At 39.4% G+C, this 17,430-nt stretch overlaps 2 protein-coding genes across 2 annotated transcripts; one reads left to right on the top strand and one right to left on the bottom strand.

The window, feature by feature from the left end:
- Positions 1–6,415: 6,415 nt before the first annotated feature.
- Positions 6,416–7,391, top strand: LOC117291114. The gene has a single exon (XM_033772648.1). The coding sequence runs from the start codon at positions 6,528–6,530 to the stop codon at positions 7,263–7,265; it is 738 nt and encodes a 245-aa protein (XP_033628539.1). The 5' UTR covers positions 6,416–6,527; the 3' UTR covers positions 7,266–7,391.
- Positions 7,392–7,433: 42 nt separating this feature from the next.
- Positions 7,434–10,780, bottom strand: LOC117291587 (zinc finger protein 593-like). The gene is made up of 3 exons (XM_033773400.1): positions 10,509–10,780; positions 8,775–8,837; positions 7,434–8,562 (listed from the first exon to the last, which is right to left on the bottom strand). The coding sequence occupies exons 1-3, from the start codon at positions 10,700–10,702 to the stop codon at positions 8,397–8,399; spliced, it is 423 nt and encodes a 140-aa protein (XP_033629291.1). The 5' UTR covers positions 10,703–10,780; the 3' UTR covers positions 7,434–8,396.
- Positions 10,781–17,430: the final 6,650 nt, after the last annotated feature.

The raw sequence follows: 17,430 nt of genomic DNA, 5'->3' as shown, positions 1-17,430 counted from the left end.
ACTGAAAGTTTGCTTTTATGGTAGTTTGAGGAGTGTTTGGGCACAGTGGCCACAAACGGAAACATTCACTCACTCAAGGAATTCGGTATAAATTTTATAAATATTTTCGTCAAGGCTATACCTAGACTTGTGGACAAGTCGTTTGTCTGTCGCGGTGATAGAGTTCCCGACTCTCCCCGCAATTCCCGCGATCTCGCGAGACTGCTGGCCCCGCGAGACTACTGATCTCACGACTACGGTCCCATTTATCGGGGCATTACCAAGTCAAGTTTTACTAAAATGAGATCTCCAATTCTGACTCCAGTCAATATTTATGCAGTCTTATCTTTGTTTCCGGTACACACTAAAAACTACCGGCTACCAAGAAGCCTGATCCATTCTAGGTCAGGCTGACCCGCAAAGTGAGATTTTAGCTCGGATTATGCGTTATTTTGACAAATTTCTGAGTCATGTTGATCCGATTCTGGGTCACTATTACCCAGGAAAGGTCAGACCCCCTAAGACCAAGAACCAGGTCAGTTATGACCCACGAGTTTTAAGACTTGGGGCCGGTTGGGTCTCGTGCTAATCAAGTCAGTAATGGGCTAAAGCCATGTTTACGTGGAGTGCATGCAGTGGATTAATAAAGCGGACATATAGATTCAACGAAAGACCGACTTGGTCAAGTCTAAGGAGTTTTTCGAGTGTAGCATCATCTTTTTGACGTCACTGAAATGATCTAGGTGACTGGAAGTTGTACGTGCAATGTAATGAGAGACGTTTGAGGAAATTCACCTGGTAAGTCTGCTGCCCCCGCGCTCAAAAGTCTCACATTACCTTGAGATTATATTTGTTAGAATGGCGGAATGGGTTGATAGCAGGTGTTTGACTTTCTTCTTGGCACAAAGTAAACAGTACTGAATCGAGGGGAGAGACCGATAGAAATATTGATACCTGAATTAATAGAGGTTTGGACTTTCTGAAAGAGATTGGTCGATGAGGGCGGGCTAAGGATAATGTCGAGATAGGAGTGGACTTTATTTTGACAACACAACACGCGTTAAAAATACTGGTCTTTAAAATATTATACTCTCTCTATAGTGATTTACAGGGTCGATCCTTTCTCTAACATAACTCAACCAAATGAAAAATAGTAACCCCACCAAAACTGTTTGACTCTAATTATGGTAGCGTAACTGATACCATGTAAAGCATGATCAGTTTCACTAGCGCAGTCCTCGGTCCAACAGAACCAACAAATCATGAAGTTGGTGTTTGAATGATAGGGTATGGAAATAGGGTAAACATTTCATTAAAGGTGCTATACTTTACTGACGTTTTCTTGATTTCAACAAAAACTAGAAGTCATTGCACCATCAAGAACGCCAATTATTTGTGATTAAAACTAATACGAATTGTGTATAGTTATGTTCATTTGTTTGCCAAAATTCGTAGTACCATAAAAATTTACTTGTGAGAGACAGAGAGAGAAGCAGTGTAGCAGTTGAGTCTTGTTGAGAATTTGTTTCCATTTGAAGTAATATATGGTTTAGACGTCACCCCTAAAATTTGAATCTGAGAAACGATTCATCCGTTCACAAATTCTGCGACCAGAAATGCAATGTACTTTTACTAATCTGGATGGATTCGACGTTCTTGTGAAAACATCATGACATGTGTTGCTGCTTTCAAATGGACTTGTATTGTTTCTTGTTTATATTTGTGTATGTAAATCAGCATTAAGTGGACAAAAGCCAATTATGACCCTACCTTTAAAATCCGTTCAGAGAAATGTTTTTGCAAAAATCGGGTCATCGACTTTTAAGCTTACATTTAGATGGAAGAAATCTCCCCTTAAATTACTTAGTGAGGGTGATGTAGTTTTTGAAGAAATAGTATTAAAAAACAAAACACATTTCTTTTTTGGTCTCAGTAAGACGAAAATTACTTTAGCATGTACAAGGGATTTACGCGACTTTCATGATGAATACATTGCTCTGTAGTTTCAATTGTTTTAACCAAAAACTCAGTAACGAATGACGAAGCTGAAACTACTATAGGCCTAGGTAAGTGTTATTACATAGGCATATATCTTCATTCACAGTGAGTGGGGATCCACGTCATGGCCAAAACTTGATCAACAAAGGGTATCAAACCCCCTTAATGGTGTACTGTTAATTATCACACCCAAATAAAGAAGTCAAGCTACTCGGTCGCGTGCCAATGCTACAACCGCAAATTACGCAATTGGCATAAAAGGCTCCCATCCTGTCTCGATCTCAGTTCCATTCAACAACTTGGAAATTGGTGTAATTAAAATAATCACTTGTCATCATACACAGGTGTACCCAACAGTCGTATGTTGTTAGTACCATCCCGGAGTGCTTTAGTCAACAAATACATGATACATCGTCGACGATTATCATGTGCAATACTAGGCCGCCATTTGCATTCAACATTGCACAATGGGTTGTTGAGATTGAGGCGTAACCAGGGGAGACAGTTTGCTGTTCGCATTTGGCGCGCCAGCGGGCTAGTGAGGTTGCGATTCCAATCTGGCTCGTAAACGGCTGTTTATGATAAATAATAATAGCGTGTTCTTAAGTATGGCGCGCATATCCGTCACCAAGTGACGCTCACATTCAGTATTTCCCTGCAAGGATGTGGGACTACGTTTGAATTATGTTGCTTCCTTTGCATAGCACCATGTAATGGTTTACAAGGTGATGTTGCGCAATATGCAGCTAATCAAATCAGGAACACTGGGGCTTTTTGATAAGTATTATTACACTGGGTTATTTTACGTGCGTTACACAACACACGGGACCAACGTCCCATCCGAAGGACGAAGCAATTTGGTTAAGTGTCTTGCCTAAGGACACACTGTCACGACTGGGATTCGAATGATATTTAAACACTCGACGAACAAATGCTGCGACGGGAAGACGGCTACAATGACATGACTGTAAGCTGTAGCCACATCCGCATGCCAATTCGGACTTCTCAGGCTAGCTCATCTCATCTCGCGACATGCAACAGTCGTTGCTCTCGGTCCAAAATAACCCAAGTCAACTTTTTGACGTAGCTATTTGCATAGTGTTGTGTTGTAAAAGGATAACGTGTATAATAGATATCGAGATTTATTTCGCCTAATAACCAGCCGAGTACTCCATGTTGCTACAGCCGATTGACTGATACTATCATATAAGACACGGATTAGACTAATCTACTGTCCTGTATCTTATAGTAAGTCGATAATTGTTATCTGCTATTATACCTCCGTTTAATGCAGAAAGAGTTAACTCTAATGATCCGTATTCATGGACTTACAGCTAGCCCTTATCGAGATTGCCTACAAACAGAATTCATGGAAAACTGAATTTTCCACTTGTAAGTTGTAATGGATGTACAAACTACCTCCATGGCTGTACCACGGTTGTAGCAGACGAAATCAACATCCCTCCACATTGGTAGATCACTTGAAACAGCTTGGAAATTATGGGTTTCTTTCTTGATTCCCGGTAACCATTAACGGTTTTCTAACTCAGAAGCACACCCTTTGAAGTGGTCACAACAACTCGAGTGCTTGTTCAACCCACTGATGAAAACACCAGTAGCGGTTTACGATGACTCTTCAAACCCAGCCATGAAACTACCGTTTGAAGGTGAGTACTGCATCCGAAACAGATGTCGGACACTATAGTGTACCTTAACCATTTCGTATCCTGGATACTTCGTACCCTCAGGTTCGTGCCGTCAACCGAGTCACTTCGTATCTCATCATGGATAAATAAGTTCTCATTGGTACCATCAAATGTTCAAAGTCACTTTGTACCTTGCAAAACATAGGAAGTGTCCAGGGTACGAAGTGGTAAAGGTAGCAAGTTACCTGACACCCCTAAACAGACCAAAGTAATTTCGACATTCTCCTCTTAGTTTTGGGCAAACAATTGCCTTCCGAAAGTGAAGTTTTCTGACTCTTGTCTGAGAGTACGAGTGCTCTGCAAAATACATAGCACATATTAAACGTTGCAAAATGAAATTCATAGTAATAATTATTTACAAATTCTTTACTTCATTGCCAAATATTGTCCAGGATGCATGGGGCATAACAATATATTTGGTTCTGCCCTTATAGCGTTACATTTTGTTTGTGCCCAGATTGAGCTTTAATTTAACAACAGAAGTAGAAAAAACACGCAAACAAGGCAACAACAGCTGTGCTATACGAGCCTCATTAATATTCCATTCCGCCATTAGAGCAACCATTTCCACCTTAGTGAGAAATTAAGGAAATGTACTTAGTGGGTAATGATTAATATTACCTTGGAATATTTCCCACCAAAAAATGTATTATGTTGAAATTCTGTCGTCGACAATACACTTGGGTACTTCGGGCCGTGTAACGTTGACAGTAGTCAAGTATAGTTCAAACTTTAGAACAAGTAGATCATAACAGAAAGACGAGACAAATGGAGTAATTGGTTTCTATTATTATTTCCCCCAGTTGTATTCTGGATAATCTAGACCTAGATAAAAGCGTCATTTACAAATAGATGAGCTTAACGAGCGGGTTGTCATTGGAAACACCAAACAACATCATTTATGATGGGTTCATAGTACGCCTATTGACTTCAACAAAAAGTGTAATACTGAACCTACAAAAAACTCTAAAAATAAAAAAAAATCCAGAGATAAACATTTATTATTATTTTGAATTACCGGATATAGACATGATAAACGTTTCATATAAAAGTACACAGTTGTGGATTACTTGTCATAGAGAAGAGTTTATGGTAGAACAATTAACACTATCTCTGAAGAACGGTTTAGGATAGTGCAATATCTCGACGTTTCGATCGATAGCCGGCATACCGATCTGCCTTCGAAAGCCACTTCTGAGTATTGCCCAGGCCTCGACCAAAATAACAAAAATTCTTAAAATCTCACAAATTATTGGATCACAGGTGTCAAAAGCAACTCGAGAGCCCCACCATCTCCCCATTGTCTTCAGGCAAACACACTCAGTACGCACCGTGTATTACGGTAGAGTTACAGCAAACAAACCACAAAAATAGCAAATAACCCGTCCAAGCTGTCATATTGACTTCTGCAATCGGAAACATTCAACTGAAATCATGAGGCATGTCGAGAATGCACACGGTGGGGGTCTTGTACGAAGACTGTCCCAGTCGGTAAAAGAACAGTTCTGAAGAAGACAATTTACATCAATGGATCGCAACAACAAAGTCATTCACTGAGGTACCAGACAGTCTTAATAGGTTAGAACACTTTAAAAGCAATGCAGTTGTTTGTTGCCGCTATTAATAGCGTCTTCTAAAACCTAAATGGTCAGAAAGTCTCCAGTTATCTCGGGAGTAACTTGGCAGAGGCATTTTCCCCTTGATAGCAAACTTTCTGGTGAGTACAAGTACTGAAGATATTTTAGATTTGATGAAAACATTGTATATATTGTTGCATTTTGCCTGGATCAGTGTTTGTATTCACTACACACCTAGCCACAAACGGCGTGCTCCCATCTCAAAAAGGTTAATTATGTGAGTTGATAGCTCTGAAAGTAAAGTGCAGCAAGACTTTGCTTCGGTTTAGTCTTAAATTGAAGAGATCAAAGTCAAAATACTCCGATTCTTACGGCATTTGTGTTTACATTTCCCACTGGCAAATAAAGCAACACTTCTTATTAAGCTTTTGACATTTCGGTTTGAAGATTCGCCTGCCCCTGGTGTTCGTTTCGAAAACTTTGTTTTAAGATAGGGAACAGTCAACACTCCAGACGTTTTTGTCGGCAGTTTCGTTGTAACCGATAGGAGCTCATTCTATTCGGTATTCGACAGCCATTAAAAGTAGCTTGACAAATTAAAAATCTATAGCATGACGTTTCTTTGCGTTTTTTTTTCATGTGGACGCAAACAAGTTCCATGACCAACGCCATAGAAATCCACATTCGGTTTGGTGACAGTTGTTAAACTTGTGTACTTCCTTGGACTACTCCTGGTCAAGATGTTTTCTTGTCTGAAGATTTAGAAGGAGAAAAACCCTTCAACGTCAAACAATAGTCAGTTACCATGTAGGCCCTATACTAACAGGGTTTTTTTTCTTCTACTGAATCCACAGATGCTACAGAGACAGTTATAGATCAGACTTGAGGATGAGACTAACATGACACGATGCTGAAGGCGGATCCCCTCCCACCTATCCTTACCATCTCGTCCCAGAAGTCGGCCCTACCTTTCAAAGAGCAAAACCACACCCCACGTAACCACACTTCGCTACAGCCCGAGCACACAGAACCCCAGCCTACCTCATTGTATTACGACGACCACCACGCTGTACCACGAAGGCACACCACACGGCTGAGAACAAACTTCATTTCACTACAGCCCGACTACAAGTCGTTACAACCCGACCACACGGTGCTGCAATCTTACCAAAGCTCACTAAAAACTGACCACACCCCGAGACCTCATGACCACACCCATACCGACAGCACCCACTCGAACTTCGACACCGTGGATAGCAAAAGAACAATGAACCGACCAGTCTTTCACACCAGCAGGGGGAATGTTCTAATGAAGTCAAATATCAGACCAGAGGACGACATCGCGGCCTTGTCGACTGAGTTGTCGACACGAATCCCACTGGTGCAAGAGACGAGCATCAAGGACTTCGAACGCTCGAGAACAATATACACAACGAACGCAACTCTTGTCGATCGTAAGAAACGCTATGACGTCACGGCAGAAAAAAAGGACAATCATATAAAGCGACAGTCGACCAGAAGGAAGAAAGACAATGTGACGTCACTGCAGAGGGGAGGCACCCACTATTTCCCCCCGGGTAATGTTATACCGCGGAACGATAGCTTGATTCCGAGCATGTTTCCGAAAGTTCGACGTGTCGACCGAGGAGGGGCATGTCCGACACAACTGTACAAAGAGTCAAAGTTGTCGTACACGGAAAAGATCAACGGCTCGGTCCAGCTCGATCATTACGTCAGGAGGAACTCAAGACCCCGGATGGAGCCCCTCCGAGTCCCTTCAACATCAACGGGGACATCCGCGGGAGAAGAAAGCCTGGAGTCCGTCATCTCGTCAAATAAGATGACGATAGAGGGGCGGGTGTCTGAAAGACAAACTCGAGACTTACCGCCGGTTTGGGGTTTCTCGCCCACCCCAAAATATGATTATTTCGATGAGGGATTATCGGTGCCGCCCAACTCCGAATATGGGCCGTCTAGATTGCAGATGGTGACCCCATTCGAGTAGTGATGCAAAAACTGTTCAACATTTTTGTTTTTGAGAAATTGTAAATAAAATTGACAAGGTCGTTGATCCGTCTTATCGTCAGGAATCTATTCAGGGTGCAAACACAGAATCGGGTTATTTATACAACATTTTCTCAATGACTTTATCGACAGAGACAATAAACACAAATTCAGAAAGAGATATTTTATATAATTTTATTTCTAATTTAGTGTCTGAAGATCTTGTGATCAAGCAGCAAATTTATATCAACTCTTTTTCTCATCAGCCAATAGCCCATATGCATGAAACCCGAGTCCACGCAAAACCGGCAACCGTCATGGCGCGCTGATTTTGAAACAATGGCGTCCATCTTGACAGCTTGATGTTTGTGTTTTTGCTGTACTCGGTTCCAAGACGCATTTCAGTTTATTTTTAAGATGGCGCTTATAGGCTATAAACTTTTCAGACAATGGCCATCGTGAGATTTAATTGGCTCAGTGAAGTGTAAATAATTAAAATAACCGACATTATAGTGATTTCCCAGTGACAGCTCCCAGTGTATTTGGTTTGTACCTCAGGGATTGATAATAGCCTAGACTAGCTCAGTCCTCTCAATGAACATCAATATGGGTTACGTGTGATTTTATTTGACTAAATCAATCAAGTATATGAAAGGTAGTATATACATGGCTTGCTTTTGCTGTTATTTACAAACAAATGGAGTTGGGTCACTATTTTAAAGTGTGCCGGTAAAAAATACCGCAGAGAGAAGAACATGCTGTTCTAGTAGTCTGGTTCCTTGATCATACTTTCGACAAAACCGAGCAATTTATAGACAGCTGGGAATTCTCCGGTTGGGAACTAGTCTATTTTTAAAGATTGGTCAGCCAAAAATTGTTGGAAAATTCACATTTATTTTTGAAAGTGAAAGCACATAAAGTGCCATGATACCACAGGATCGCTTGAAGCTGATATAATACATACAATCTTTTTTCAACTATATGTCCTTGATGTGATCTCAGTTTGTTATTGTGTGTAAGGAAGACTTACAAGAATATTTGACTGCTCATTTTCCCTTTCCCTTCTTTCTTGCTGATGACCTTCCATGACCTGTCAAGCTTCACCCCTCATCCCAGAATAGAATGTCCCTATCTACTTGTCCTGCTTGACTTCCGATACTTCTGACTGATCCATTTTGGCATCTTCCACTATCTCCTGGGTGGTGATTTTTCTTCGTTTTGGAGGGTGATACGTTCCCAAGCCTCCCGCTGCATCAGCCTCTTTCTGTGTGTATGGTTCAACTTCAAGAGCTTTCATTCTGTAACGAAACACAAACAGATATTGTTTTACTTTCCCCACTCATTCAGAAATTTCTCAATCAGAAAAATCACTTCAAATCAGAAAAATACTTCAAGCTTCACTAAACTTACTGTAATACTAGGGGCAAGTACAATGCACAGTTGAATAGCCTAGTGGGCTACTTAGCAAAAATTTTGAGCGCAAGACCTGGTCCTAATATGATTTGATTACCTTCTTTTGTGTAGCTTTGATCTGAAATGATCCTTGAGTGCTTTCAAGTCGATGAAATATCTCCTGTGCAAGACAAAAAAAAAAGAAGAAATTATTACTTTAAGAATATTATTTTAGAAAACTTAGTATTAGGCCTGGTGCTTTTTTCTTGTAAGGAGGAGGCAGTTTTTTCCCTCAATGAGGGAAGTGTAAACTTCTAGAAGGAATATTTACAAGGGGGCACCAAGGCAATGGCCAGGGGCAAAGCATGGAGGCTATTGCTTCAATTTCCTCTACGAAGTATCAGGTACATTGCAGAAGCCCAAACAGGCATTTATAAAATTGGAATGATCAATACTTCAAAAGAACTTCTACGTGATAAAAAAATTAGCATAAAATCTTAACCCAATGAAACTAAACTATTGTTTTATAACAACTAATTTCCTCTTGGTTGTTACCACCTAACATGACCGTCATAAACTTCGTCCCAAAGTGCCCCACATTAATTATGTAAAAATACCATACTTGGGTGGTTTTGTGTATTTGAACTACATGTAGGCCTACCTACCAATATTTGTACTGCCTGACTGAAGAATTGTCAGCTCACTATATATTTTATTACAATAATATTTAAACAAATAAATACAATACATGTATAATCAAAATATAGAGTAAACACAATCTTAAAGGAGCACATTAATTTCCCTCCGAAAAGGCCAGGGGCATTTAATGAGGAAAATGTTGTATAATTGGAACTTTGCAAAGGGCATTATGGCAAAAGCACAGGGTAAAATGGCAATTGCCAATTGCTGTGCTTCGGCGCCGAGGCCGTGGGTTATTATGAGGACTGTGATTGTGAATAATATGATGTTACACCTTCCAGGCTTGTGAAGCCTTAGCTTAGCCCAGATTGGACTCCTCCATTACAACAGTACAGTAATTCAATTCAATTCAATTCAATTCAATTCAATTCAATAAACATTTTCGGTATTGCCCTCACACATGATACAATACAAATTTGAAGTACAACCTCGACTATAATGAAGCCAATTACCACTGTACTACCTAAATCATCAATGACAATCAAACATCAAAATATATTATTAGAAACAGAACAGGAAGAATTCAGAGCTCAGTTGTCATCTGTGTATGCTGTACACGTCAGAATGTCCATAGGCATAGCTGTTATAATTGCCATAATATACATGTATGCACAGATAACTTCTTCACTACCAACGACACAGCATTCTCAGTCAGTTCTTCAATTTAGTCACATTAAAGTCTAACACAACAGAACAGTGTAAAATAATATTACAAACAAGTCAAAGAAGCAGTCAGAAGCAACAAAAATACACATTTAAAAAAGTATCCAACTGCTAGCTCTTTTGTGTTACTTAATGGTGTATTACTGTAATACTAGTTAGTCATTTTAGTGACTGATACATTCAAAATAAGTACACTAGTGTTTACTAGGGGCCCGGGCCTATCCTATACCATAATTTGAATTGGAAACTTGTCTCAATCACACACAACCATGTCAAATTGTGTGTTTATTCAGTTATTTATGACTATATGTTATATATTTTAAAATAAATAAATAAAACCATGTTGAATGAAGGCAAAGTTTTCAACATCAAAAAAGAATGCACACAGCAGTTATCTAATCAATTGTAGGCTATTGGGTATTGATTTGAATGAAAGGGAAACATTGCTATCAAGTCAAAGTACACGAAGTAGTAAAGAGAAGCAACTTACGCGCAATGAAGGCAGTAATGTTGGGCAGATCCCGGTTTATCGTGGTCGACGTCTTGATTCAATAATTTCTGCGATTCTGCCGGTTGTAGGTCTTTGTCAATCTGGTCCAAATCCTTCGTTTTCCGTCGCGTTCTGTACTTTTTCTGGATGTGGGTATAACCCTTGTGGTGCCGCTTCCTCGCAATACGTGTCATTATTGCCGGATATGTGTATACAAATGATGTTTAAAAGGACAAAATCATTAGCCGAAGTTGACAAAAACACACTACGATTGCGACATGTGTACACGAGGAATACTAATAACAGAGGGCGCCCTCAAGAGACGATATTGTTTGTACAATATTGTATCACAAGAGGGCGTAGTCTTCCGAATGCTAATGGCGCTGAAAGTCTCTCAGCAACTTAAAAGCCAATCGAGGTAATCGGACATTTAAACTTTAGGTTTATTTTACATTTTTGGCAGGTCATCCGTTTGGAATTGTTGATAGGCCTACCCCCCAATTCCAATGTATTTCCCAATCAGACATGCTGTCCGTTTCAGCACTAGTCCACTTACCAAGCCAAATAGGACCAACTTAAAATCCTATCAAGCCGTCCCAAGAGTCGTGATAACTTCAAAATAACACAAAAAATTGCATGGCCCGAAACAAATTGTATTAACAACAAATGTAATGCTTTTGACATAACTTATCATTATGGTAATCAGTTTGGTGCAATTTTTGCCTAATCGTTTTGTAGTGCAACCCTCTGTGCCGTTGGATCGCCGTCTAACTCCAACAAGCCTTTATTGCTACCGAGATGGAGTCTAAGATGGAGCCTGAGGCGAACTTGGGATTTAAGAAGTACTTTACCCTCCTTACTGAATAAATTGTGCATTGCTATTTTAATAACGTCGAAGAGAATTAATGACTCATTAAAGCTAAAGTTTTTTGCTCATCCACTATCCTACCACGCCGACCGGCCGAAATGCGATTTACATCCTGTTACATTAAACACGATTACAAAATCGCTCACCCAAAAACAGCAATTGAAATGTGATGTAATGAGTCATTCGAACAAGAAAAAAGCTCTTATGGCATAAATGTTCACAACAACTTATTATCTCGTTCTTAATAATTATTTGTTTGCAACTCGGTAGCAATGTGATTCGGTATGTACCTCTCTCATCAAATAAACGTTTTTTCAGAACCTATACATTGCCGACCAGTGCTGGAAATTCAGAAGTGGATTTTCTTATCCTAAACAATGTTATTAATTAATTTTAAGAAATTGTTTGTTTCAATCTGAAAGTTTAAAATCCTTTAAAAGAAATCATTCCGTTTTATTAGGCCTGTTGCCTGTTTTTGCAAAAATAAATTAATTTACATTTTCTTTGTTTGTAAATTAAATTTTATCGTTAAACATTTTTAACAAATTAAGCTGTTTCAAAACAAATGGACAAAACATTTCCGATCAAGGGCGGAACCGGAGGGTTGGGGGCAACAGGGGCCATGTCCCTTCTTTTACAGATTTGCCCCCCCCCCCCTAAAATTTTGGTCAGGATCCGCCCTTCTTTCACATCGGATGCCACGAATAATAGACAAAGACCTAGATATCTTTCCAAGTTACTGTCATATTATATTACTCCACATTTTCTTCGGTCCACACTTGATATTACTCATTCGTTCCAAATAAAGTTCTGAATTGCCCCCCCCCTCCCCCCCGGCCAATAAGCGTATGGCAGCAGTAAAATATCGCTTTCGTCAATGTCGGTTATGCGATGCAAGTAATCAACTGTGTTACGTGATGTTGAGAGTTCATTAAGACACGTAATCGATCCTGCCTATCACAATACCCTCGAGGTATCGAATAATGCAATGGACACAAGAAAACTTCCTGAAGTTAAATGATGATAAGACAGAGTTCCTTCTATTTGGGTCACGTCAACAGTTAACTAAGGTTTCAGTGCCATACATCTCCATCGGTGATGCTCGGATAGCTCCCTCGCTGAAAGCTCGGAACTTAGGGGTTATTTTTGATTCATCAATGACACTTCAGCCACACATCAACAACATTGTTCGTTTATCATCATATCACATCAGGAATATAGGTAAGATTCGCAAGTACTTGGACAAAAGTGCCACTGAAAAGGTCATTCACGCATTTGTTACTTCTCTTCTTGACAACGGCAATGCTCTTCTCTACAGTCTTCCTAACAACCAGATTTCCAGACTTCAACGGCTCCAAAATACTGCTGCCCGCATTGTGACACTGTCTAGAAAATCGTGTTCTATCACCCCCATTCTGAAACAACTACACTGGCTCCCTATCTCTCAACGAATCATCTTCAAGCTGATGCTCATTGTCCACAAAGCTCTTAATGGCAAGGCTCCCCACTATATTTCTGAACTGCTTCAAGTTTACACTCCATCAAGGAATCTTCGATCAAGTTCTATGCTTCTCCTCATTGAACCCAAGTCTCGACACTCATGGGGTGACAGGTCTTTTTCTTCAGCCGCGCCACGCATCTGGAACTCTCTACCACTTAATCTTCGATCTTGTCTTTGTACTGCAAAATTCAAGTCTCTTCTCAAAACTTATCTTATGTCACAGGTTTTCAATGACTAATTTTGTTGTGTCTGTTTTTCTTTGTGTTGTATTTTGTTTTTGTTTTGTTTTTGGTTTTACTGCGCCTTGAACACCCAGCAGGGTGGATATGTGCGCATTACAAGTCTTATTATTATTATTATTATTATTATTATTATTATTATTATTATTATTATTATCACAACTCATACGAAGGCCGGTGTTTTTCACAAGTAGCCTACATGGACTGGTCCCTTGTCGTTATCCGTAAGGATGAATGAAGACAGATATTGGTTTTATGTTTACATTATTATGTACGTCGGATTTAACTACGATTCTCCAGGACTAAGAAGGCCATGTAGAATGAATGAGAGGTCAAAGGTTGTTATGGACATGGGCTCATATCTAAAGCGTAATTCACGAAGTGTGACGTCAGATGTTCAGGCTCGTATTTACCTTGCTTACCTTGGGCGAGTAGTCTGGTGTCCCACCCATCCACTTACGATAAGAGATAAACCGATAAGTGGTAAATCTCTTTCCCGCCCTTTTCCCAATCACCAATAATAAGCAGTTGAAATGTAAGCCTTTAACTGGATATCAACAACGTCCTGCCACGGCCTGTCAACTTAGTTTCAAAGCATCCATTTTTTCGTTTTCTTTTAAGGGCATTCTGGACACTATTTTGTACTACTCAAATTATTTGTGAGAAACGGCTCCCTCTGAAAAACGTAATTTTTAAGAAGAGGTAATTTCTCACTCAAATAATATTACACTTCAAACCTGAAGCCTTTTTTTAGACATCTAAAAGCACACAAATTTGTGCAACTTCGATGACACACTGAGTCAAAATTTTCACAGATTTAAAGGCAGTGGACACTATTGGTAATTACTCAAAATAATTATTAGCATAAAACCTTTCTTAGTGACAAGTAATGGGGAGAGGTTGGTGGTATAAAACATTGTGAGAAACAGCTCGCTCTGAAGTGCCATAGTTTTGGAGAAAGAAGTAATTTTCCACGAATTTGATTTCGAGACCTCAAGTTTAGAACTTGAGGTCTCGAAATCAACCATCTAAAAAACTAAACGCACAAAACTTCGTGTGACAAGGGTGTTTTCTTCTTTCAATATTATCTCGCAACTTTGATGACCGATTGAGCTCAAATTTTCACAGGTTTGTTATTTTATGCATATGTTGAGATACACCAAGTGAGAATACTGGTCTTTGACATTACCAAATGTGTCCATTGCGTTTACGAGTGTTGATCTTGAAGTGCTATACTCCAAGTCGCCTCAACAAAGAATCGGTGGAACTATAACGAGTAATAATCCCACCAGAGGCCAAAAATGATTTCAGCTCTGTTTTGTTATCCCTTCCAATCGGTTGGGTTCTTTGACTGCTCCTCAATAGAGCTACGTTGGTTGGTGGTCCTTCAACGCGACGGAAAGGAGGTTATTTCACGACGGTTTAAGTTTCCCTCAAGCGAAAGTCATACAAACACTAAGTACAGTGCTCACATTAAGTAAGTGCAATACTAAAACAGCGCGGGGTCCCGTGGTTTTCTGCAAAAATAACAGTGCACCTCGAACTCTTTTAACATGCAAGCCGGTGGCCATTTTGAAAAGAAAAAAAAGAATGAGCCATATTACTTCAACAGAGGTTCGTACGAAAACAAGTCTTTTAAACATCAATACAAAGAATTTATATTCTACACGAACCTGATTTTAATCGATGACATTGCTTGTCTTTGGAATAAATTAGGTTAATTAAGGAATCATTACAAGTGGATCTTTTCATCTCTTCGCCTTGAGGTTTAGACGCCTACTTTATGCATATCTTTTTAAAGGCACTGGGGCAGGACACAATTGGTAATTACTCAAATTATATTATAAGCTTAAAAACTTACTTTGTAACGAGCAACGGAGAGCTATTGAAAGTATTCATGTTTAACACATTGTGAGAAACGACTCCCTCTGACGAGGTAACGATAGTATTTGAGAAAGAGGTAGATTCTCACTTAAATATTTGGTTTTGAAAAAGACTTCGGGCCTGCAGCCTCTCTGCGGCATCTGAAAGCACACAAGTTTAACAAAGCTGTTTTTGTACTTTCATTACTTTTTTGCAATTTAGATGACAAATTGAGACGACTTTTTCACACGAATTTATTATAAAAAATGTCGGAAAACATCAAGTGAGAATACTGGTCTTTGACTTTATACAAGACGTGTCCAGCGCCTTTAAGTTATTTATACTATTTTTAACATTGTTATGATTCTTAATGGTTCATAATGGATCGAGCTCAAGGACTGTAACTTAATGGGGGAGTAAGGTATTCAGTTTATTATGGGGGTTTTCGACGAGAGAAGGAAATTGCTTTAAGGCGACAACCAGTCTTCTTGAAGTAAAAACTAGACATTCTCTATTGCATGAAGGTAGAGGAGTGACTCTCGTTTACAGACACTTAAAGGCACTGGGGTCGATTTCACAAAGAGTTAGGACTAGTCCTAACTTAGGAATAGTCCTAGGAGATATACAAATTGCATGGATAGTCCTAAGTCCTAGTCCGAGATAAGACTAGTCCTAACTCTTTGTGCAATCCACCCCTGGACACCTTTGGTAATTGTCAAAGACCAGTATTCTCACTTGGTGTATCCCAACATATGCATCAAATAACAAATCTATAAAAGGCTGGACTCAATATTGGTCACCGAGTTTGCAAGAGAATAAAGAAAGAAAAAAAAACCACCGTAAGTTGCACAAATTTATTTAAGTGAGAAATTACCTCTTTCTAAAAAAAAAACTACGTTACTTCAGAGGGAGCCGTTTCTCACAATGTTTTATACTTTTTGCAGCTTTCCAGTGCCTGTTAATACCAAGTAAGTGTTTATGCTAACAATTATTTTAACCATTAATTAACAATAGTGTCCAGTGCCTTTAATTCTTGAAATAGACAGAAAGTGAAAAATTTGGAAATGCAAACCGAGTGAGAGAAAAACGCTGAAATCAGTATCTACTCCTGGATATTTTCTCTCCCATCTACATCTAGTTTAACTTGATCCCTGTCGATTCATTGTACAAGGTCACTTAGGTAGGTTAGTCTCTGCTTCGAGCAAATCGTTGTAAGCTCAGGCTCTCTCTGTGGCTCGGAACGCCTTCGGGTTTAGTTGGGTCCTTCAGTTGTATCGAGTACGCCATTATGATGGGGGAATGGTTCTAACAAAAAAACTCCAAGAGCCCAGAGCCTCTCTTTTGCTCCTCGTCCTGGCAAGATCCGATCTACCCACGAGGCATTGGGTTGAATCACAATGAAAATTAAATTTTGTGTCAATTCAGACTCTGAAGAATAACCCGAAGTGTTTACAAACACAATTTGGATTCTTTTGGCATTAAACCAAGAGCTTTGAAATGACCCTGCCGGGAAAATGATGTTGTTTCCCAAAATACTTAGTCCATTTTAAAGGACAACGCACGCTGAGATTTGTAAATGGGAACTGCTTAAATTTGTCCACACCTCTAACATCAACAATTTTTTCAGCCAAGTATAGATTCTTCAGGAATCGACTTAAGATTGTTGAACGTTTTTAATGTTCCATTGAAAAAAAAAAATTTTAAGCGAGGCGCACAATTAAAATGATTAACCGTTACCAAAACATGCTAGCTCGGAATATTTTTTAAAAAGATAACATTTTAAATATCGTTTTAGACCCAAGAGTCCATTTTGGGACGTTTGACAACTGGCGCTTACCAATGTAGTCAAACACCGAGGGATAAACCAACTGGTAGCAACCCCACAGTCTTCAAGATGGTCTATACATGGTATTTCACCATTCCAGGGGCGGACCCATGAATATTTGCAAAGTCGGGGTCAGGTGTGTCTCACAATATTATTACTACATGGCGGACTAAGGCTTATGTGTGTTTACAAGTCAATTTAGAGATCCCTTGAGACAGCGGACTAGTCTATGTTGTAAAATAATCCAGCGGGTAAGCGACTTTTCCCTGACCACTCAAACTTAAAAAAAAATTCCCAAGCGTATTATCTTAGAAGACCAGGAAAATTTGATTTCAAATAAAGTTCATACGCAGAGTAATTTTAAAAGTGCTTTTAAAATAGCCAGTTGCTTTACTGGCAGTGAACGCACTACGGTCTTTTGGCGATTACTGATTTTACGGGGAAGGCTAAGTAATTAATGTTTCAGCTTGTGTCTTTGCAGAAACTAATTTCCATTGCTGAGACCTATATAGATCTGTATACTGGACGAGACGCATGGGAATATTCAGGGATTGTGGCAAAAAGGCATCTAACGAAAACAAATTAATTAGGCCTACTGGCGTTAATGTGAGAGTTTTTGAGTTTCA

This window comes from Asterias rubens, chromosome 6, assembly GCF_902459465.1.
Source record: "Asterias rubens chromosome 6, eAstRub1.3, whole genome shotgun sequence".
Taxonomy (NCBI): Eukaryota; Metazoa; Echinodermata; class Asteroidea; order Forcipulatida; family Asteriidae; genus Asterias; species Asterias rubens.
This window is presented reverse-complemented; position numbering and strand designations above follow the sequence as displayed.